Source organism: Acomys russatus, chromosome 31 (assembly GCF_903995435.1).
Source record: "Acomys russatus chromosome 31, mAcoRus1.1, whole genome shotgun sequence".
NCBI classification, from domain to species: Eukaryota; Metazoa; Chordata; class Mammalia; order Rodentia; family Muridae; genus Acomys; species Acomys russatus.
In genome coordinates this window covers 11,680,419-11,702,637 of record NC_067167.1, presented here as the reverse complement: position 1 = coordinate 11,702,637, position 22,219 = coordinate 11,680,419, and the positions used below count along the sequence as shown (strand labels likewise).

General features: G+C 45.6%; 1 protein-coding gene across 3 annotated transcripts in view; it reads left to right on the top strand.

The window, feature by feature from the left end:
* The first annotated feature begins 5,602 nt into the window (after positions 1 to 5,602).
* Positions 5,603 to 22,219, top strand: part of Chpt1 (choline phosphotransferase 1) — a 30,559-nt gene continuing 13,942 nt past the window's right edge. For all 3 annotated transcript variants that reach the window (XR_007833588.1, XM_051172636.1, XM_051172635.1), the window contains exons 1-3: positions 5,603 to 5,890; positions 20,649 to 20,796; positions 21,584 to 21,725. Coding sequence is in view for 2 of the 3 variants with exons in the window: in XM_051172636.1 (XP_051028593.1) it covers positions 5,618 to 5,890; positions 20,649 to 20,796; positions 21,584 to 21,725 (563 nt within the window). In the remaining variant the exon portion in view is untranslated. The remainder of the gene's footprint in view (positions 5,891 to 20,648; positions 20,797 to 21,583; positions 21,726 to 22,219) is intronic.

Genomic DNA, 22,219 nt, shown 5'->3' with positions numbered 1-22,219 from the left:
TTCAAAACCAAAACAACAACAACAAACAACAAAACCCAACACAACAACAACAAACAAACAAACAAAACAACCCCCCTCCCAAAAAAAATCAGCATTGAGGGAAAAAAAAAAACCCACCAGAATCTAGTTGTTCTCTTTTATCTTTTAATTACCCTAGGAGTCTTTTCTCTCTCGCTCAGAGTGGTATCTCCACCCCAGCCTTCTGAGGCAATGTGTTTAGACTCCTTTCATAACAAAGGGTGATTTGGTGACCCCTACCACCTGGCCAACTGGAGGCTTCTCAGAAATGAGCATTCTTAGCTTCTTTCCCAGACTTACAAATTTACAAATCTGCCTTGAAGTGAGACTCCCCAATGATGACCCTCATGCCCATTCATGGGGAGAGGAGGGCAGGCTTCAGCCCTTTGTCTAATTCCTTGTATGGATGTTTAAATTTTTAAAATTAGTATATATTCCTTGTACAAAATAATAAATCTCATTAGGGTATTTTGATACATGAGTGTCATATACTTTGATCATTTGTGCATCCCCCCATTACCTGATCATCAATATCAACATCAACCCTCTGCCCCTTCTGTTGGTCCCTTTCCCTTCATTTAAGATTTATTTTTCTGTGTGTGCGTGTGTGTGTGTGTGTGTGTGTGTGTGTGTGTGTGTGCGCGCGCACGCGCGCGTGTGCACACACCACATTGTGTTGCAGGTGTCCACAGAAGCCAGAAGAGAGTGTTTCAGATCCCCTGGCTGGAACTACAAGAAGTTGTGAGCTATCCAGTGTGGGTGCTGGGAACTAAATTCTGGGTCTGATCCATCTGTCCAGCAAACAGTTCCCATCTTAAAGGAAAGATTCTGATTAATGTATCCCATCTTTCATTACTTTTCACAGGACTGTGACAAAACGTCTGATGATAGAAACAGTTTAAGGGGATGGGGGTGGTGGTGGTTGTTTTGGCTGGTGGTTTCATGGTAGGAAAGGCTTGGCCTCAGCGGTGGGAGGAGCATGTTGTGGGTCTTGGCAGACCAGCAAACAGTGTATTCTGGCTGGAACAAGAAGTACATATACAGCCTTCAAAGCCCAACTCAAGGGACCCACTCCTGTTAGGTAGACCACACTGCCCAAAGATCACACAATCTCCCCACAACAGTGCCATCGCCTTGGGACCAATTGCCCCAAACTAAGTCTTTGGGACACATTGTAGATTCAAACTGTAACACCCCTCTCTCAGAGAGTCCAGATAAAGACCCAACTACATACTCAAATGTGGCTTCTTCTGAAAATCCCAAAGCTGCAGGCAGGGCTTTAGGCAATCCAAGCTGCTGAAAAATAAATTTTTTAAGGAAGGAAGGGTTCTGCAGATCATTCCATGGAAGACACTGGACTCACAAAACCATCATAAATGTAAAAAAAAAAAAACAAAGATTAAAGGATATAAACAAGATTGAGAGCTAAGAACTATGCCCTGGGAAAATCAACTTCTTTAGCCTTCAATCGCTTTTGCAATTTCAGATAAAAAGCACAGTTACCGCATCTTAGGGATTTTGTTGTGAAATCTGCTTTTTTTTTTTATGATCTTATAATAGACACTAAGCATTTCTAGAGAGTAGAGCAAAGGTTTTTAGTTGATTTCTCACTGAATACTGCATAGCTGCCTGCCTACAAAAAAATGTGAACTTTAAGATCCCAAAGTATAGATCAGGGCAGATCAGAATAAATGTACCAAAAGCAAGTGTTTATGGAGTTGGAGAGTTGTAGTTTTAACTAAAATTCCAGCTCATTCTATTTTACCAATAAACATTCAGGAGCCAGATGTTGTGGTAAAAACAACACCCCCAACAAAACCCCTGCTGGCTCAGAGAGGCAGAGAAAGCACCCAGCTGACTTTCCTACTCAGCTCATGGAAAAGGCCCAAAAGGCTTACTGATCAGCTGACAGCCCAGGAGGAAAAGGCCAAAAAACCCAAGGCCAAAGGCTTGCTAGCACAAGGCCCAAAAAGCCAAAGGCCAAGGAGCTGAGGCACTCAAGAGCTAGAGAGCTAAGAGCCAAAGAGCTAGAAGCTAAAATCCCAAGAGTAAAGCCCAAGAGCTGAAAGTACCAAAGACCCTTTCTGCTTCTCCACGCTGTCTTAAACACCTCTCAACCCAAAGTCCCTCCTACTCTTTAATCCCTGTCAGCTGGTTTTTTGCTCCACCTCTTGACTTAGGGTTAACTTTATTAAATCCTGGGTACAAATAGCTCTTGGATTAAAAGTGTCTGTAAGGCTGGATGGACCACACTATAGTCTCCTGTTCACAATAAACAGTTCTTGGATTAAAGGTGTGGACTAGGCCTCAACCACAAGAAACAGGGATTCACAGTTCCCAATCTCAGGGATCACACTGAGATCAAATACCCTGCCACGGAGAGAGCGAGCTGTCTCGGTGGTCAGGAGTACCTGCTGCACTTGGAGAAGACCTGGCTTTAGTTCCCAGACCTCACATGGCTACTTATAGCTTTATGTCACTCCAATACCAGGAGATCCGACACCATCTTCTGGCCCCTGGGGAGTCGGACACGTGCATGGTACACACACCGATATGCAGCCGAGTCCTGCGATGCAGAAAGGAAAAATAAAATCTTAGAAAAACAAATGTTCACACAATAGGATCTTGCAATCGTTAATTATCCAGTCAGAACTGTGAACAGGTATAGCCAAGCGATCCCTTTTTAAAACTCGTTATCATATTATTTGTGCGTATTTACTGGATAGGATGTGACTTTTTGATACAGGTAAACAATGTGCCATAATCAAATTGAGGTCCAGGTGACATGTTGCTTGAGACCATCATTTTTCCCTTCAAACCAGTGAAAACTTGGTTTTGAAGTAGTTATTTCATGTATGGTTGTACCTACCACGGCTGGGAGGACTTAGGGAAGGGATAAGGGGTTAATATGATCAAAATATATTGTATGAAATTCTCAAACAAAATATACATTTTTTTATAAGTGTATAAAGAGATCAGAACACAAGCCTGTGGTTGACATGGGCAGATGACCCTCCAACACCCTCTCTCTCTCACTTTTCAATAGTAGTAGAAATTAGTCAGACAAATTTGTTGGGGGGGGATGGTCTGATGTATTTTGATGCTAATTACTGCTTGCTGTCTCTGTGACCCACCTTTTGATTAACGAAAAGCCATTCCACCTGGGCAGGGCAAAGGAGATTGGTGGGGCTTGGGGGAGAGAGAGAGGAATCCTGGGGAGAAGAAAGAAAAACCACCAGAAGGGGGAAGGAGAGAGACCTAAAGGGAAGAGAGGAAGGCTGCCATGGGTTAGGTGGAGGAGAAACATGTGGCAGGCGTTGATGGAGATCCAGCCCAAATGAAGAACGTTAGCAAGTATTTGGGATTCTGGATGGGAGGTAGCTTGATAGAAGTTATTGGAAGCGAATGGCATGGGATTGAGGCAGGGATTCCATGCCTGCCCCACTATGGGAAGTAGTTTAGAGGATTAATGTCTGCCCTGCCCCAGGTTAACTGGGCAATTTTAAAATATAACGAGTGTCCGTGTCTTGATTGATTGCTAGCCGGGCCTCCTGATAATACTGATAAAACAGATAATTTTAAAAGCAATACAAATTGTTGGCCAGCTAACAACTACATTTAGCTTTCCTTGCACAAGAAAGGAGTTAGAAATGAGTAATGAAACTTTGGATAACCTTCTAAGCCAGGGAGGGAGTTCAGCCCCCACCACCTTCTCTTTCCCTTCTTCCTGTGACCTGTCGAATTCCTGCGGAATTTGTGACCACCTGTTTTTGATTAAGTCAAGGACAATACCCTAAAGGTAGCAGACAATGAAATGGAAGAAATCAGTGTCTCTTACACACTGAGCTTTTTGCAGCAGCCCTCAGTCCCCTCCCCAGACATTAGCTTTGGGCAAAATGAACTTCTGTCTCATTAAAGCCATTGTAGTTTACCTAGATGCAGCCTAGAGCAATTGTTGGTACCTTCTGAGCATGCTGTGTGCCCCTTCACAGCCATGTTTAACTAGAAGAGGCCAGGTGCAATGATACTTGCTTGTAATCCCAGCTACCCAGGAGGCTGAGATGGGGGAATCACAGGTTCAAGGCTAGTCTAGGCTGCATAGCAAGATCCTGTCTCAAAATCAAAATCAAACAAAGGACCGAAGATAAAGCTCAGCAGTGGACAGCAAAGTGCTAGGTTCAAAGTCCTGGAGCAAAATAATAAAATACTAGAAATATATAATGAAAGTGTTGCAATTTTTCCCCCACCTGCCTCTGCTTCCCCAGTGCTGGGATCAAAGGTGTGGGCTACCACCTTCAGCTGCTTTTTTTTTTTTTTTTTTAAATGGTAAAAAGCCAGGTTGTAAATATTCAAACCTTTGTAAGCTGTCCTGTTAGAACTCCTCACCTCTGTTGGAGTAAGCACGGCTATAGTCACAGAACTGAAATTTAAATTTCATACATTCCAACAACATAAACACTGTTCTTCTTTTGATTTTGCCAATAATTAAAAAACGTAAAAAGCATACTTCTTTTGGGGTTGGCCTTCAAGTCAAAGTTTACTGACTCTTTCTCAAAAATCCTGTGAGGCAGAACGTATCTGCTGATCCATGTTGCTCAATCCAAGAATCTGGAAAGTAGTTTCCAGCTTGTTTTATGCTTTAGAAAGGGGTGGCCAGACTAGACCCGGCACGTGTAGAGCAGCAAGTGTCCGGCCTATCTCTGGTAAGGCAATAGAACAAGTTTATGACAGGATGTCCCCAGTCCAGATGGGTGCATTGTGAAGTAAGGAGCCGGTGACCTGCCATTATGTGGCAATCAGCTTTCTGTTCATTGAAACTGGCTTAGACTTTACTCTGAGGAAGAGCGTGTCTAAAACAAAACAAAAACAAAAACGAAAAAGCAACAAAACAAACAAACAAAAAACCCAGCCATTTGGGTTTCTAATTAGTTCCCCTCTGACATTATTTCTAAGATCTGGGTTTTTTGTTTGTTACAAAAATCTGTCTGATCCCACAGAGAGGGTTAATTAACTAAGGTAGTATGTGGAGGAGCCTTCGCATAGCCCTTCCCAATGCTTAAGTGTTTTCTGATCAATACACATAGGGTGACCACTCCAGCGTCACAGCATCAGTAGGCGGCATCTTCTTGATTAATCAAAGGTCTGAGCAGAGGCACACTAGTCTCTTGTACCAACCACTCAGTAGACAACACAGATCAGCCAGGATCCAGGCTAAGAGAGACGTCGTCGTCACAGAAACGTGAGCAGAGGCTAGAGGAGAGGAAGGCAAGGCCTCGAGGCCCAATAGGAAAGCCATAGCGAGCAAGCCAAACGGACCCTAGACCAGTGCTAGAAAGCTCTCCCGGCTGCGGGACGCCTCCTGGGCGGGCGCCCCGAGCCAAGCTTGCGGAGGCCCCGCCCCCTACCCCGCCCCCAGGAGCTCGCTGAGGCCACGCCCAGCCCACGAGCTCTCTGAGGCCCCGCCCCCACGACCCGCCGCTACGTGGGTCCCACCGGCGGAGCGAGCCCGGGCGCTCTGCCCTCGCTCGGCTGTCTCCGCCCCACACACCCCGCGCGGGCCGCGGGCTGCGCTGGGTCGCGGCGGGCCCCGCAGGCGGCCATGGCGGCGGGCGCCGGGGCCAGGCCGGCGCCGCGCTGGGTGAAGGCGCTGGGTGAGCCGCTCAGCGCGGCGCAGCTGCGGCGGCTGGAAGAGCACCGGTACTGCTCGATGGGAGTGTCGCTGTTCGAGCCGCCGCTGCAGCTTTACTGGACCTGGCTGCTCCAATGGATCCCGCTCTGGATGGCCCCCAACACCATCACCCTCATCGGCCTCGTCATCAACCTGGTCACCACACTAGTGCTCATCTTCTACTGCCCTACGGTCACGGAGGAGGTAGGGCTGGCCGCTCACCCGTATACTGTTCCGCCCCTCCCCCACCCCCGGAGCCCTTGGGCCTCCTTCCGAGTCCGCCCCACTTTAAGCGTCGGAGGTGGGGGGCAGCGGGGAGACCCTGTAAGGAGACCATCCTCCGGATCTTGGAGGGTGGCTGTATTCATCTTTAGCCTCCCCGGGGGGCTCCTAGAGACTGTCTTGCCATTACCCCAGGGACCATTCTGACCACGACTACCGCCCCAATTCTGGGACCATTCTGAGCTTCCCTGGAGGGGGCTGTCAAGGTCACTGCCTCAACCCTCTGTATGCCCACTTCATCCATGGGGCCATGGGCCAACTGGAAGGTTGCCTCCCAGTAGGTACCACCAGCCTATACTTCGCACACTGAGGATTGAACACCAGCATCTCCACCCTGACAGGACTTGTGGATGGGTCGGGGAAGCTCAAGATGCCTTTTGGCGCTCTGTTTCTCAAAGGTGACCCTGAAATTACTAGCAGCATTGATCAAAAGATAAGTTACTTCTGGACCGTAACTTCCTTTGTGCTTCATTGGCTTTTTCATGAAAAACAAACAGGATGTAGTCGACGGGCCTTACAATTATCTAGACTTAAGTGATTGTAGAAGACAACGCATTTTATTAGTGGTAATTATATCTAGCCTATGTCTAAAGTAAGACTATTAAGTAACGTGGGTTTCTTGGGCCGATTGTAGAGGGTGCGTAAGAGCAGGGTGGGAGTGCCTTGATATGCTAAGTAGGATACATATTGCTAAGGCAGATTCTGTGACTTCCGTAATTACATGTGAATAACAGATCGTGCACAAAAGTGAGAGCTGAGTGTGGGTAACAGGAATACAATAAAAAAAAAAAAAAGTTCATGCTCTGCATCGGTGCAAACACTTTTAGAGCTTAGTTTAAAATGTCATGCCTGCCGATGGCTATATTTATCACATATTCCTTAGCCGATGGCCTATTGTTATTTGTTTTCATGTACTTTGAAAACACCGAACTGTTTGGGGTTTGGGATTTTGCTGTTTCCGGAACCCCCAGAAGCGTATACTGTGTATGGAAAGGGATGATGGCAGGCCTGCAAGTGAAGGGTCTTGGTTTTTCATTGGCCTCAGCCACGGCAGACCTACCAGATCTGTTTCCCTGTGTTGAAAATAGAAATAGTGCCTGCCAGGCCCTTTTTACAAGGCGCCAGTGAGTTGGTTGTAGGTTGTAGGACTGAACTTGCCTCAGCAAATTAAAACTCTCTCTCAACACATTAAAACCGTACCATTGGTAAACAGTGCCATGAAGCATGCACAGTAAAATTTAGCTTTGAATTGGTCTTCTGTTTGGCTTATCAGTCTTTAGATGTTTCTGGCATTGGCCATTTAAAACTGTAAACTTGTGTAGCCCTGACTGTCCTGCACTCACTTTGTAGACCAGGCTGGCCTCGAACTCACAGAGATCTGCCTGCCTCTGCCTCCCAAGTGCTGGGATTAAAGCCGTGCAGCACAACTGTCCAGCTAGCTGTAAACTTTGATGCTACTTACCATACATTTGCTGAGCACTCAGAAGAATGGACAGACAAGTCCAAGGGCCTCTGGTAGGGCTGAAGGGGGCCTATAGATGGGATAAATTTATAATTAACCTATAGGCTCAGACTCATTTTTAAAAGACGCTGTGGTGGCTATGGTGGGGTGTGAGGCACTTAAAAATGTGGAAAGCCAGAATGGCCCAGGTAAGAGGGCTAAAGGGTTTTGATAGATAAACTGTGAGAGGCAGCGAAGTGCATGCCATCGGATCCTGCATTTGCTTCTAATTGGCCAAAGTAAGAGGAGAAACGGCATTGTAGGAGCCACATTGTTGTTGTTGTTGTTTTAAAATAAGGTTCAAATAGTAGTGTATTTTAATGATAGTTTCTGGCTAATTTGCCTTAACAAATGGCGTGGCTCAATACAATTTAGATCCAGCTTGACCCAGCTGGGAATCGTACATTCTTTTTGGTGCTTGTATGGTGTGTATAAAAACACTGGCGTTTTATATGATGAGAGTAGGTATGTGAGGGGCTTTCACAAATTCGTTGCAGTTTTTTTGGTGTTTGTTTTTTGAGACAGAGTCTCTCTGTGTTAGCCTTGGCTGTCCTGGACTCTTATTTGTAGACCAGGTTGGCCTGGAACTCACAGAGATTCTCCTGCCTCCTGGGATTAAAGGCCTGTTGTGACCTGAAGAGGCTGGTGAGATTTCCCTTGCTAGGGTGGCCTTCCTGCTGTCTCAGAACTCCTTGACAGCCTGAAGTAACTTTGGTACGTATTTTCATAAGAGGAAACTGAAGTCCACAGAGGTTAAGGGCCTTTGACCTAGCTCGGAAGTTTTTGTTTCTCAGACCTGAGGATTCGAGGGTGCTTTTTCACGCGTTGCATGTGTGCCACACTGGAGACTGAACCCGGGCCTTGGACATGAGAGCGCTCTGCCGCTGGGTTTAGATTAGCCCCAGCATGGTTTTATTTTAAATTTTGAGATGGGGCTCGCTTAGTTGATCAGGCTCACCTGGAACCCAGGAGCTGTGCCCTTATTTCTAGACCGTGATTGGGAGGGATGGAAAACTGACCGGAAAGGCTGTCCATGGCTTATATTAAGTTTCTCTAATGGTGCGTCTAAGTACTGCAGAGACCACACTTTCTGCTTAGGGCTCTTCCCTGAACTCAACGTGAACAACTTGCCACAGCAGGGATTTTTTCTTCTTCTTCTTTTTCTCCTTCTCTTCCTCCTCTTCCTCCTCCTCTTCCTCCTCCTCCTCCGCCTTCTTCTTCTTCTTCTTCTATCTTCATTTATCCAATTGACCACTTAGCTTCCAATGCTTCTGGCACTGCTTCCCCTAACACTACGACCCCGTGAACCTTTTTCTTCCTTCTAAGACAAGTCAACTGCTTAAAAGCACCTGAACTCCCACCATAATAAGAGTGATAACTAGTACGCTGTTCTCTATACACCAGGCACCAATCTGAGCTGCTTTTTGCTCTGTTAACAGTTAATATCCCCACTCCATAGACTCCATAGATACCATAGAGTGGGGGAGAAATTGTTATCTCCTAGGATTATAGAGCTTTAAGTGAGGACCAGGGTTCCAAACCAAAAAGCCCTGTCTCTGCTGTTGCAGGCCTCCCGGTAGCGCCCCAGTAGGAAAACCTCCATTTCCTTTTGTTTTTAATGTGTCCTTACAGGATAGAACAGGGGACCAGCTCTCACTTCGTGGCGCTGCGTCTTGGATAGTGTTTGCTAATTGAGCGCAGGAGTGAAACAGCGCCGTGAAATCTCCAGAGATGCAGTTCTTCAACCCTCAGTGGGTTTTAGCTGTTCTTGGATCAAATGTTAGGGAAAATGGGTAGAACTCCTCTCCCACACCTTGATGAAGCATTTACCGCTCTTGAGTATATAACCAACCCCTGGGCTCCAGTCCTTAGCTGCCTCTTCCTAAAGTAGAACCATAGATTCTTAGACTCATAGATTCTTAGAGCCTGTTTAATGCAGTTGCTAAATGTCTGATAACTTGGTGATTCAAAGCTACTTCTAGCTTTAGCCTTCGTGGGTTTCCAGAATCAAATATCCTTGCTCCTGGCCACTGAGGTACCAGTATTCAGGAGAATAAGCATTGCGAGGAAGGAATCAGCTTTAGGCAAAGCCTATTTTCCTTGTTGGGGAGTCTCCCTGGGAGAGGAGGAGGAGGTGGGGCCAGGCTTTAGTCAGAGTCTTGGCTAGCCAGGGTGTGTGTGTTCTCCAGACCACAGCAGCGGGCTTACACCTTCTTTTGTGAGCAGTTACTAAGGAAGAGTGGGATAAAAGCCATCTGGGTTCAGGAAATCTAAAGAAAGAGTTAGCAGCTGGGTGCAGTGATGCACACCTGTAACGCCAGCACTTGGGAGGCAGAGGCAGGTGGATCTCTGTGAGTTCGAGGCCAGCCTGGTCTACAAAGCGAGTCCGGGACAGCCAGGGCTACACACAGAGAGAAACTCTGTCTCACAAAACAAACCAAAGTTAGCAGTTAACACATAGGTGGGGCTTCTTGTTATCCAAAGGTGCAGAAGGACAGAGGAAGTGGGAAGTCTCAGCTGCAGTAGCATTCTCAACTACAAAAATACGTTCTTGCTTTTTGTTTTTTTTCCTCATATAAATTGTGGCATAATTCTCTTTTACTTATTTGTTTTGCTATTTTCTTCCTGCCTTTTTATTTATTTATTTTTCTCCCCTCCTTTTTAATCTGTGCATTTATATTCACGTTAGTATCTGTTTCAATGGCACTACAGATTCCTACTCAGATTTTTCTTTTTTAAGTAGGTTTAACTTTTTGAGATCTGTATCTTCTTTTAATACCCTCTTTTTAAAACCAACTCAGTACCTTGCCAAGCCTCATTTGTTAAGGCGGGAGTCTTGCAATGGAAAGTGGCTTCTCCTGTTAAAAGGAAATATCAACTCCTAGCTGCCAGCTGGTGAAGAAAGTTTGAGGAACAGTGAGGAACAGTGAAGAGCCTACGGTGGAGTGAACTGTGGCCCCAGGGTTTAAGGAGGTGCTTTCTGGCACCTAGGAGCAGATGTCTTCACACACCGTGCAGCTGGGTGGGTGCTTCCTTGCCTCATCCCCCTTGCTGATGTGCCTGGAGGAGGCCTTTGCAGGGGACAGCCTTCCTTTGTGACTTGTTCCCGTGGCTCTGTGACTGCGCTCTGGTTGCTTTCTAAGGAATGCACTGCCTCTCCCGCAGAAATACTGCGAGTACTGACAAAACATTGTGATGTATCAGGAGAATTACAGATTCTGCACTCCTTTCATCGTCTCCTACCCCTTTCATTTATTAAGTTAGAGAACAGAACACTGACTGGGGCATCTGGTACACACATTTGATGAACTAACAATAGACATGGGATTGCCTTCCCTGTCTCCTCTCTTCCCCTTAGCATTTCAACAAGAACCCCAGTAACTACCAAAAAGGGGCGGAGGGGGAAGCAATCCAGGACTGTTGGAAACAGAAAAAGAAAGGCCACCTTTTGAAGGACTGCTCAGATCATGAGAAAACCCTTTGGTTCTTGCGTGCCTGGCTGAGTGCCTTCCTGAGCAATGTCTTGAATCCCTTTGGCCCTGCTCAGAGCTGCCATATTTCAGAGAAATGAGTCTGCTCTCCTTAGTGTTAGTGCGTAAACTAAGACGAGGCCAGAAGTCCTGGATAGAGCCAGAGAGCTCCTGGGGCAATCCTGTTTGGCTGCACGGAGGGTATTCTCCTCCGTGATCATTCACCCTGCAGGAAACCTACCTGCCTTCTGGGAACAAGGAAGTGCCCTGCTTGTCACAGGCTCCCAATTAACACACACTCACACACTCTCTCTCTCTCTCTCTCTCTCTCTCTCTCTCTCTCTCTGTCTCTCTGTGTGTGTGTGTCTGTGTCTGTCTGTCTGTCTGTCTGTCTGTCTGTCCACCAGAAATCCAGCCTCTAATGTTATTCCTCAGGAGCCCCCCATCTTGTTTTTTGAGACATGGTCTCTCACTGGGTTTGGGGTCTCACCAATTAGCCTAAGCTGGCTGGCCAGCAAGCCCCAGGGCTTTCCTCTCTCTGTCTTCCCAGCACTGGGATTACACACATGTGCTACCACACCTGACTATTTTTTTTGGGCACAGACTATCGGACCTTGTGATACTGAGCAGTCTCTCCAGCCCACAAACTGTCTGAACGCATCACCAGCACAGAGCATTTAAGTTAGAGAAGTTACAAGAATGAGACATCCAGTTGTTTCTAATTGCTGTTTTCCTGAGGAAGGGAAACAGTCTACTGGAGAACTCTACTGGCTCTCTTTAAAAGCCTCACAGCACCTGACAGGGTGTAAAGCCACCTTGAGCAGCATGCCAGCATTGTGTTTTTCACATACACAACTTGTCTCTTCTAGTCTCCTTCTTTCTGAACACTTAGAAATATGGTTTCCATTTTCATGCAGAAGTCAACTCAGGTGTGGGGACTGTTAACATCCCCCCCCCCCCAATCAGCTGACACAGTGATGTTGTGAATCCCTTTGCAGTTGTGTCAGTTGGCCCATGCCATGGCTGTTTAAAGCAGAGAGATGGTTCTCAAGGATGAAAGTTCAGAAAATAGAGAACGCATAGTTCTAGTATTTCCTAAATATCCATTTCAGAGGACTCTTGGTATTGTCTATACCAGCGTATGGTGAATCCAACTTGTCAGCAGGGTTTGGGATCATCTTTGGAGATATTCCGGAGTGTGTCTGAGAATTTTCCAGAGGGTTGACTGGAGGGTGAAGACTCTTCTTGCATGTGGGTAGCATTGTTTCCTGGGTGACCGCATAGAAAAGGGAAGGCGGGAGCCGGGCGTGGTGGCGCACGCCTTTAATCCCAGCACTCGGGAGGCAGAGGCAGGCGGATCGCTGTGAGTTCGAGGCCAGCCTGGTCTACAAAGTGAGTCCAGGATGGCCAAGGCTACATAGAGAAACCCTGTCCCCAAAAACCAGGAAAAAAAAAAAAAAGAAAGAAAGAAAGAAAGAAAAAGAAAAGGGAAGGCGGACATGTCTGTGTCTCTGCTTCCTGACTGTGGGGCACAGTGTGGCTACAGTGCCTTTCCACCATGGTGGATTACATTACAACCTAAACCACGAACCACACTGATCCCTCTCTCCCCAAATCTGTCTTTGCCAGACATTCTGCTGTAATAATAATAATAATAATAATAATAATAATAATAATAATAATAATAATAATAATAATAATAATAATACAACAATAACAACTGTGGAAAATCAGTACCAAGGGGTGGGGCCATTTCTGTGATGAACTTGACCTTGTGGCTCCCAGGCCTTTGGGACTGTTTTATGGGAGGAATAGGGAAGGGTTTGGAATGGTGCGCTAGAGAAGCCCCAAGTGATGTGCACAGTGTAAGGGACCATTCAGGTGGGGGAAACAAAGATCCTGTCAGTACCGATCCTGTCACTCATTGGCAAAGCAGCTGACTGCCTTCCGCCAGTGACCTAAAACTTGGAGTGAAACTAAATTGAAAAGTAGCAGACGGAGTTGTTTGGTGTTGATAATTTCAACCCCACATGACATCCAGGCTGTGACATGGTTTGTGACCCACTGATAGCTCGGGAGTGAGCGAGCACAAAGATACTAGGAAATGTGTGGCTTGGCCGTGAAAGGAATGGGAGTTTAAAGGCAGACATGATGGGTGCCGAGAGCTGCAGTTGTTCCAGAGGCTTCTGCCATTAAAGGGAAACTTGGACACCCTTCTTCCAACTTGTGAAAGTGTACATGCATTGGAAAAGGAGATCCTGGATTGAGAGTGACACCGTTTTTTCACTACATCAGCTCTAAACCATCAGTCTCAAAAGCATAGACTCATTCAAAGCCTTACATGTATAAAATCTTAGATGTGCCGCATTAACTATTTTTAAAACGTACATGAGCTAAGTCCTAACTGTTCAGCTAAAACCATCAGCCACAAGATGCCAAAGTTATCTGGAAGAATTGGTAATAGAATAACAGTAACAGACACCGAGTGAGCTCCTTTCACAAGCACATGCACAGCGATTCCTTCTTTTCTTTCCTTCTTTCCTTTTTTTCTGGGTTTTGGGCCTCACCAATTGGCCTAAGCGGGCTGGCCAGCAAGCACCAGGGTTTCCTATCTCTGCCTCCCCAGCCCTGGGATTATTCTTTCCTTCCTTTCTTCCTTCCTTCCTTCCTTCCTTCCTTCCTTCCTTCCTCTCTCCCTCCCTCCCTCCCTCCCTTTCTTTTTTTCTTCCTTCCTTCCTCCCTCCCTCCCTCCCTCCCTTCTTTTTCTCTGTCTTTCTTTCATGTTTGGAGACCAAATCTCTGAGAAGCTGAGTAATTTTTCTAACTCTCTTCACCCGTGACTCCTAAGTAGTGTTGGTCCAGTAAGTAGATAGTGTGTGTTGCTCAGCATCTAAGTCCTGTCTCCTTATTCTTCACACACTCAAAGGTGCCTGGGACTGGTGATGATCTGTCTCCAAGTCTCAGTTAATTCTAACAGCCAGCAGTTGGCACATACTGTCCCTCCTATCTCTGGGTGCTTAACGTCCCTCCACATGACTTGGAGTCAGATGCATGGCATGTTTTATAATGTAGATCTAGGTTTATGATAAGGGTGTTTGTTTAGGAAAGAAAGCTGGGTTCCTGGTGTCTTTTTCTCTCTACTTACCATGTGGCAGCTTCTGGGGCCTCCTGTTTGAGGATCAACTGCGATCATCTCAGCCAGCAATTGTGCAATCACTCCACAACCAGGGGCCCTCATTCTTAGGAAATCCCATGTTTACCTCACTTCCTCTTCTTGTTCCTTCAGCAGTAGGGTTTTAAATAGCAACTCATGCCTCAACCCAGACAGAGGCTCTGCCTCTTCTGCTGCAGAAGGCCTTGCAGACCATCAGCATCCCCCATCAGCTGGCTGATCATCCACCTGATACCTCTCTCTCTCCTTCCCTCCCTTCCTCCCCCTTCTCTCGTGTCCTATTCCCCCTCCCCCTCCCTCCCTCTCTTCCTCCCTCTTGATCTCCCATCCTCTCTTCTTCTCTTCCTCCCTACCCCCTTTTCTCTTTAACCTTTCCTGTGTATTGATGAGAGGTGGCATGCCCTTATTCGGTCAAATCATCCCAACAGTTAAGAGATCATTTTCTTCCTGGCTGAAGCTCCACCGAGGAGCTGATTCCTTCAGGAAGTGAGAGCAAGCCTGTGTGTGACAGACACCCTTGTTCTTTCTCACTTTACTTATTCCCCTTTGTCCCATGAACAGGATGACACAGAAGAAGTCCCAGTGCTTAAAGTTGAACAATTGGTCTTCTCCCCAATGCTTTTCCGGAACCTAAATAAATAGCACATGAGGCTCCTAGTTAATACTCATTGCTAAGTACAGCTTGCGACCAAGAAAGATCTAATTTAAGTTTTTGTTCATTTGTTTTCTGACCAAGCGGACTGAGTCCACGTTCTTCAGGCTTCTTAGCTTGCTAGTATCTGGGTATTTGAGGTATCTTCCTCCATGAAACGCAGATAACAAACAGCAGATGTACTACCTATTTCTCTGTAAGAAAATGTTTTCTTTTTCCAGTTTTCACCTAGGTACATTGAATATTAAAATATCTTTTGGGGCCGTGTATGGTGGCACACGCCTTTAATCCCAGCACCTGGGAAGCAGAGGCAGGCAAATCTCTGTGAGTTTGAGGCCAGCCTGGTCTACAAAGTGAATCCAGGACAGCCACGGCTACACAGAGAAACCCTGTCTCGTAAAACCAAAAACCAATCAAACAAACAAAAAATACATCTTTCCTAGATCATCATTATTACTAAATCATTGTTTACAGGCAAAAGAAAATATATCACTTTAAGAGCAATAAAATAAAAGATTATCATAATTCAATTTCCAGTTCTAAGTCATGCAGTTTTGCCTTGTACATTGTCATTGAGGACATCTTCTATGTGATTATAAAAATCTAAAGAAAGGTTTGAGGTAGAAAGCCCTTTTCTGTTTGTTACCATTCACTTAAACTACAGATTTAAAAATGTCACCTGACAGACTAGAGAGGGGCTCAATGATCAGCAGCATGTATTCCACTTCCGCAGGACTTAGGTTCGATCCCCAGCCCCAGGAGATGCGATCCCTCTGGCGTTCACGGACATCCAGACGTGGGTGGCAGGCACGCAGGCAGGCACACTTTCATAGTCTGTCCCTTGGTTGAACTCAGTCTTCACAAACTAGAGGATGCTGGAGCTCTGTTGTTTCAACTTAGCCCTGCCAACCGTGAAATCATTTGAAACTAATGAAACTGTCCCACGAAGACAGTATATTGGTACAAACTCACAAATACCCTCCTTGTGTAGTTTTCTAAGTGTGTGTGCTTGCGACACCAGCAGTCCTATGAACACGTGCCGAACGGCAGCTGAAATGGAAAGCTCTGTAGGAGGTGCATTTTGGAGTGGAGTATAGTGACTAGCGTCGGCCACAGTGTGCCCTGTGATCCCTCCCTAGGTGAAGCATAGGTGGGGAAAGAGGTGTCTGCTTGAAGGAGGTGAGCACACGAGGGCTTGGCTGGGTGTGGGGAGAACGCCTAGGGAGGCAATAGCCATAAATAACCCAGACATGGGACTCTGTAGGGGGGATGGAGCTGGAGAGTGAGGTCCGGCGTTTAAGATAGAGCTGTGCCAAAACTCTAGGTGAGTCCCTCCCTGATTAGTTCAGACCAGAAAGTGAGATTTAGGGTGTGCGCGTGTGTGGCGGGTGGGGTGGGGGGGGGGAGACAGAAAGGAGTCTGGAGAAAGCTTTGATCAGAGAGGGAAACCCAAGGAGCTAGTGGAAGCAGGGTGTGGCAAGGAAGGTACCATCTCCTCCCCCTCGCTCTGCAGTCATGCCTCCCCTCCCTGCCCCAGCTCCAACGCCGTTTTTCTTAAACATGGAAATGAAGACTTTATGTTTTGTGAGGTGACAAGAAGTTTTTTGAAGAAGCAAATCAGGGGTGGTGATTAAAGTCGGCTAGACGCTCCCCAGCGAGGCTCTGGGCTTGGAGAACAAGGCTTTGAGTGCCGGGCTAGGGCAGTGGCTTTTGCATCTTCTTTCTGTGGACAGAGCACTGAGGAAGTTTTAAAATCATAATCTAGTGACTTAAAGTGGTAAAATTTCCCAAATGTCCACTTTTATACACGAATGGTCTTTTCAGGGGTGAGTCCTTCAGATAGAATTTGTTGTCAGAAGCCTGTCATTTGGGGGACGAGTAAATAATTAAAGAAAACAAAGTGCAACAAGAGCAATGGCTTTGCATGCCATCTGAGAAGTTTGAATCCTGCCCAGCAGTGGTGGCGCACACCTTTAATCCCAGCACTCGGGAGGCAGAGCCAGGCGGATGGATGTGAGTTCAAGGCCAGCCTGGTCTACAAATCGAGTCCAGGACAGTCAAGGCTTCACAGAGAAACCCTGTCTTGAAAAACCTAAAAAAAAAAAAAAAAGAGAGAGAGAGAGAGATGTTTGACTCCTGACTTCTGATTCTACTTGAGGCATGACTTGAAAAAGTGTGGCTTTTTTCTTTTTAGTGGAGAACACAGTGAAGGGTTACTGACCAACAGACTTGTTCTTTGTAAAAACCTCCCAAGATCTTTTTAAATTCCAGAAGGGTTTTCCCTTCTCATTTTTATGCATCTGGGATGACTTCTCAGTTGTGTTTTCACTGCCTCCCAGCTTGACAGCGCACTGATCAGAACATGGCGTGGTGGCTCGGTTTGCTGTGTCTCTTGCTGCCCCTTTAAGAACGCATATGACCAACACTGCTTTTCTTTTGAGTTAAAGTGACTTAGAATCTTTTAAAATAACTCTCAGCACAGCACACCCCAGGCCAGTGAGGGATGTGGAGAGACCCAGTTTTGAAGACAATACCTGAAAGTGTAAAAACAGAACAATCAGCAGTGTGAGCCGTAGTGTTGAGCATTTAATAGTAGCAAACGATAGATTTTTAAATAAAGTTTATCCAAAGCAGCCAAGTTTCGTTTACTCAGAAAAAATTGAGGAATAGGCTTTTGGGTTGACGGATATTTGTTGAATCATCATAAACGTTGATATTTAAAGTGTATATTCGCCACAAAAAATAGGCACACAGTGATACTAGCTACCTTATTGAGGCTCTTACTATGGGCCAGGCTATTATAAAGAGTGACATAACAGGTTTTTTTTTTTCATCAGATAAAACTCCTGTTTTTCACCTGTTACAGGCAAAGTGATCCAGACTTAAAGTGGTAAAGCAAGATTATTTTAGGAGTACCCGCCCTCAGTCCTAGCGCTTGGGAGGTAGAGGTACGGCGATCACTAGTGAGTTCTGGGCTAGCCTGGGATACACAATGAGACCTTGTCTCAAGCAGCAAACAAAAAGTCAGATGTTATATGACTTGCCCAAGGTCACATAGTTATTACATGGCAGAGCCTAGAAATCAAACACACATCCGACTTAAGACGCCAGTTCTTGAGACTGGAGAGATGGCTCAGAGGTTAAGAGCACTATTTGCTCTTCTGGGGTCCTGAGTTCAATTCCCGGCAACCACACGGTGGCTCACAACCATTTGTAATGTAATCTGGTGCCCTCTTCTGGCATGTTGGTGTACATGCAAACAGAGCACTCACATATATAAAATAAATCTTTAAAAAAAAAAAAAAAGACCCCAATTCTTTAACAGCTTTGTACAGTTCTAGGTTGGCTACATATGGCTTGAATTTACAAATTTCCCCTGAAGGCTCAAGAAGGCCCGGTTGCCAGCTGGTGGGCCTTTGAGAAGAGATTGGATCTTGAGGTCTCACTTTACAGTGCATTAATGCACCGATGCCAATGCCTCCTGCCTGGGTGGATGATGGCAAAGCGAGCCTGATTGGAAGGAGGAGGCTGCCGGGTATGAAGGTTATGTCCTGTCCCCAGATGCTTCCTCCTTAGCTGCCTCCTGTTGGATAAGAGGTAGGCTTTGGTCTACCACAAGCTCCTTGCTGGTGGTATTCTGTCCGCTACCCCCCACGCCCCCAACCTCTCACCCCCGACACTCAAATCGAGAAACATGGAACCAAGTAGCCATGGACCAAAACCACCAGCCAACATAAACCCCGCATTCCGTTTACCTGAGAATCAAGAGCTCACATAATCACGGGGCTTAGGGGAAGAGAATACATTTATGAATGGCAGAGGAGTGGTCATGGAGAAATCTCTTGTCAGCCAAGCAGGCGAGGTGGTGCATGTCTTTAATCACAGCAGAGGCAGGTGGGTCTCTGTGAGTTCGAGGCCAGCCTGGTCTACAAAGTCCAGGACAGCCAAGGCTACACAGAGAAACTCTGTCTCCAAAACAATAAAAGGAAGAAAGGAAGGAAGAAGTCTCTTGCCTAATGCTTGAACTGTGTATTTTCTGTTGCTCCAGCTTCAAATTGATGACCCTTTCCTCTGTGATGTGTGCATGCACCACTATATTTAAGAAATGTGTCTTTTTCTTTGGCTTTTCAAATGATTTTGTCACAGTGTTTTTATTATTATTATTATTTGCCTTGGTGGAGTGTGTGTGTGCTTACGTGCGTGTGTGTGTGTGTGTGTGTGTGTGTGTGTGTGTGTGTGTGTGTGTGTGTGTGTCCTGTATAGCCTCCACTAGCCTAGAGCTTTCTGTGAACTTTGAACTCATGGCTCTCCTGTCTTAGCTGGGATTACAATTACTCACTCTCAACCTAACGCCTTGGTTGGTTTTAAACTGAACTTACTCTGCCTGGGCTTTTGTGAGCTTCCCGCGTGTGTAGGTTCATAGCTGTCATAACATCTGGAAATATTTCAGTCATTGTTTCCTGTCATTTTTCTGGCCCACCTGTCTCTCTTCTTTCTGAAACACGTACACATACCTGCTTGCCTGTTACCCCAGAGGCATTTCTGTGCTTGAGGCCAGGCATTTTTTGTCTCTTTCCTGTACACCACTTTGGATAGTTTTCATCTAGTCTGCCAGTTCACTTATCTTTTTTGCATAATGTCTTAAATAAACACAAACACACCTGGTGTGTTTTACAGAGCAGACGCTACACTTTTCACGTCTAGAAGTTTCTCTTTAGTCTTTTCTTCCTTCATCTTTTCTAATTTTTCTCAACCTTCTTAAAACCATGGAATGTGTTTACAGTAACCATCTTGGTGTCCTGCTCAGCTGTTCTTTTACATCTGACATTCATTGAACCGATTGCTTCTCTGTCCAATTCTGCTGCTTCTTTGTGTGGCTGGTTATTTGTGACTGAGTGTTGAACCTTGTGGATTTGTATTTTGGAGTGCTAGATTGTTTTCCCTTCAGATGCACTCTATGTCACTTGCAGTTAACTTGTGGAGAGTTAATTGGAGCCTCTAAATCAGTGGTTCTCAACCTTCCTAAGGCGGCAACCCTTTAATACAGTCCCTCGTGTTGTGGGACTGTATAAAATAAAATAAAAATAAAAATAACACTAGTTATTTTTATTGCTACTTCCTAACTGTAATTCTGCTACTGTTATGAATTGTAATGTAATATCTGTGTTTCCTCATGGAGCTAGGTGACCACTGTGAAAGGGGTCGAGACCCACAGGTTGAGAATTAGCTTTAAACTCTGTCTTAGGTTTCATTAGAGACATCAGCTCCAGGTCTAATTTGGATGGCTCCAGGGCAGTACACTTCCAAGAACTATTCTGTGTCTGATGGGAACGTGACTTCTCCCTGGCAGCCTGAGAGGGCCACGGATTGTTTGACCTTCACTTCCTGGGGCTTCTTTCCCTGGCCTTGGGTAACAATCTTGCCTTGTTCAGGCACAGGTCCGTTCCTAGCCAAAGACTGAAAGGTAGCCTTTCAGCGCAGCTGCCTCCCTGCTCTCCTTTGCTCTACAAGTACTGCCTTCCTTGACTTTTCTCAACGCTGCCCTTCTCGGCACAGGTCTCTGGGCTCCCGTCAGGCAGTCCCTGGAGCAGCTGAGGAGTTTGCCTGTTTCCTTCTCTCGGATCTCAGGTTGCTTGCCGTGGCCGGGAGAGTAAAGCCAGTCTCTGTTGGCAGTCGTGACAGACACAGACAGGGCTGAAGTTTGCCTTGACAGTCTTACTTAGCAAAGACTTGGTGAGAAAGTCATACAAGTGCTGTTTATGAGTACAGGGATATTAGGAAAGCCATGGACTCGAATCCAGATCAAAACCCTGAGCTGCTTGGAATTTAATGTCATGTGATCATATAGCTGGTCACCTGCTCTTGTCGTTTGTGTCTCCTTGCAGGCCCCTTACTGGACATACCTTTTATGCGCCGTGGGACTCTTCGTCTACCAGTCCCTGGACGCCATTGATGGGAAACAAGCCAGGAGGACAAACTCTTGCTCTCCTCTAGGGGAACTGTTTGACCATGGCTGCGACTCTCTTTCCACAGGTAAATTAGCGGAGTTTCGCCTTTTCTTTCTGTGATTTGCTTTCAACAACAACATAAAAACCTCAGTGATCTGAGCTATAAGTTGTATAAGCTGAGCTGTAAGTTGGGAACATTTTTTAATACCAGGATTATGTCCCTTAAGGCTGTATTTCTTTTCTATTTTTTCTTTTTCTTTCTTTTTTTGTTTTGTTTTGTTTTGTTTTTCGAGACAGAGTTTCTCTGTGCTGGAACTCATCCTGTAGTCCAGGCTGGCCTTGAACTCACGGAGATCCACCTGCCTCTGCCTCCCAAGTGCTGGGATTAAAGGTGTGCGCCACCACCTGGCCTAAAGCCATATTTCTAAACAGATTAACTCAGTAGTTGTTTTCTTAACTGTTGTTTAAAAAAACTTTAAAGATTTAGTTATGTGTGCATGTTTGTTAGTTATGCATGTGTGCCTGCCCACCAGAAGAGGGCACCAGATCTCATTATAGATGGTTATGAGCCCCCATGTGGTTGCTGGGAATTGAACTCAAAGTCTTTGGAAGAGCAGCCAGTGCTCTTAAGCTCTGAGCCATCTCTTCAGCCCCGCTTTAAAATTTTTTTATTTTATATATATTGGTGCTTTGCCTGCATGTATATGTCTGTGTGAGGGTGTTGGGTCTCCTGGAACTGGAGTTATAGACAGTTGTGAGACACCATATGGGTGCTGGGAATTGAACCTGGGTCCTCTGGAAGAACAGTCAGTGCTCTTAACTGCTGAGCCATCTGAAGCTCCTCTTAACTGTTCTTAATCTTGGTTTTTCAGTATTTATGGCCATTGGAGCTTCAATTGCTGTTCGCCTAGGAACGAATCCTGATTGGTTGTTTTTCTGCTCTTTTATTGGGATGTTCTTGTTTTATTGTGCACATTGGCAGACTTATGTCTCAGGAGTGTTAAGATTTGGAAGGTAAGCATGTTTCTTAAGCTCTACATTTTACAATGCAACAAAAATCATGTTTATACTCTGTAATGGTACCTGCCCACCTTAAGGAAGATAAGCTTTGTGCAGTAATTAAAATTCTTCTAATTTCCTGGAATAGCCATCAGGGCTACACCTAAATCTATTCTGGCATCCTGCAAGTTATAGTTACATTAATTTGTTCTTCTAACCACTATATATTATTAGACAATATATTTTTCTTCTAACCTTCTCAGACTTACTAGTTAAAGTAAGAATAGTCAGGATAGAATAAAATAAAGTACCCAAACAATAAAGAAAAAGGATAGATAGTATCTAAACACTATTTGGCTCATAAAATAATGTGATATTGAATCTAATGGTTTTGTTGTTGTTGTTGAGTTTAAAGATTTTTAGCTGGGGGATGGTGGTGCAGGCCTTTAATCCCAGCACTTGAGAGGCAAAGGCAGTCATCTCTGTGATTTCAGTCAGCCTGTTCTACA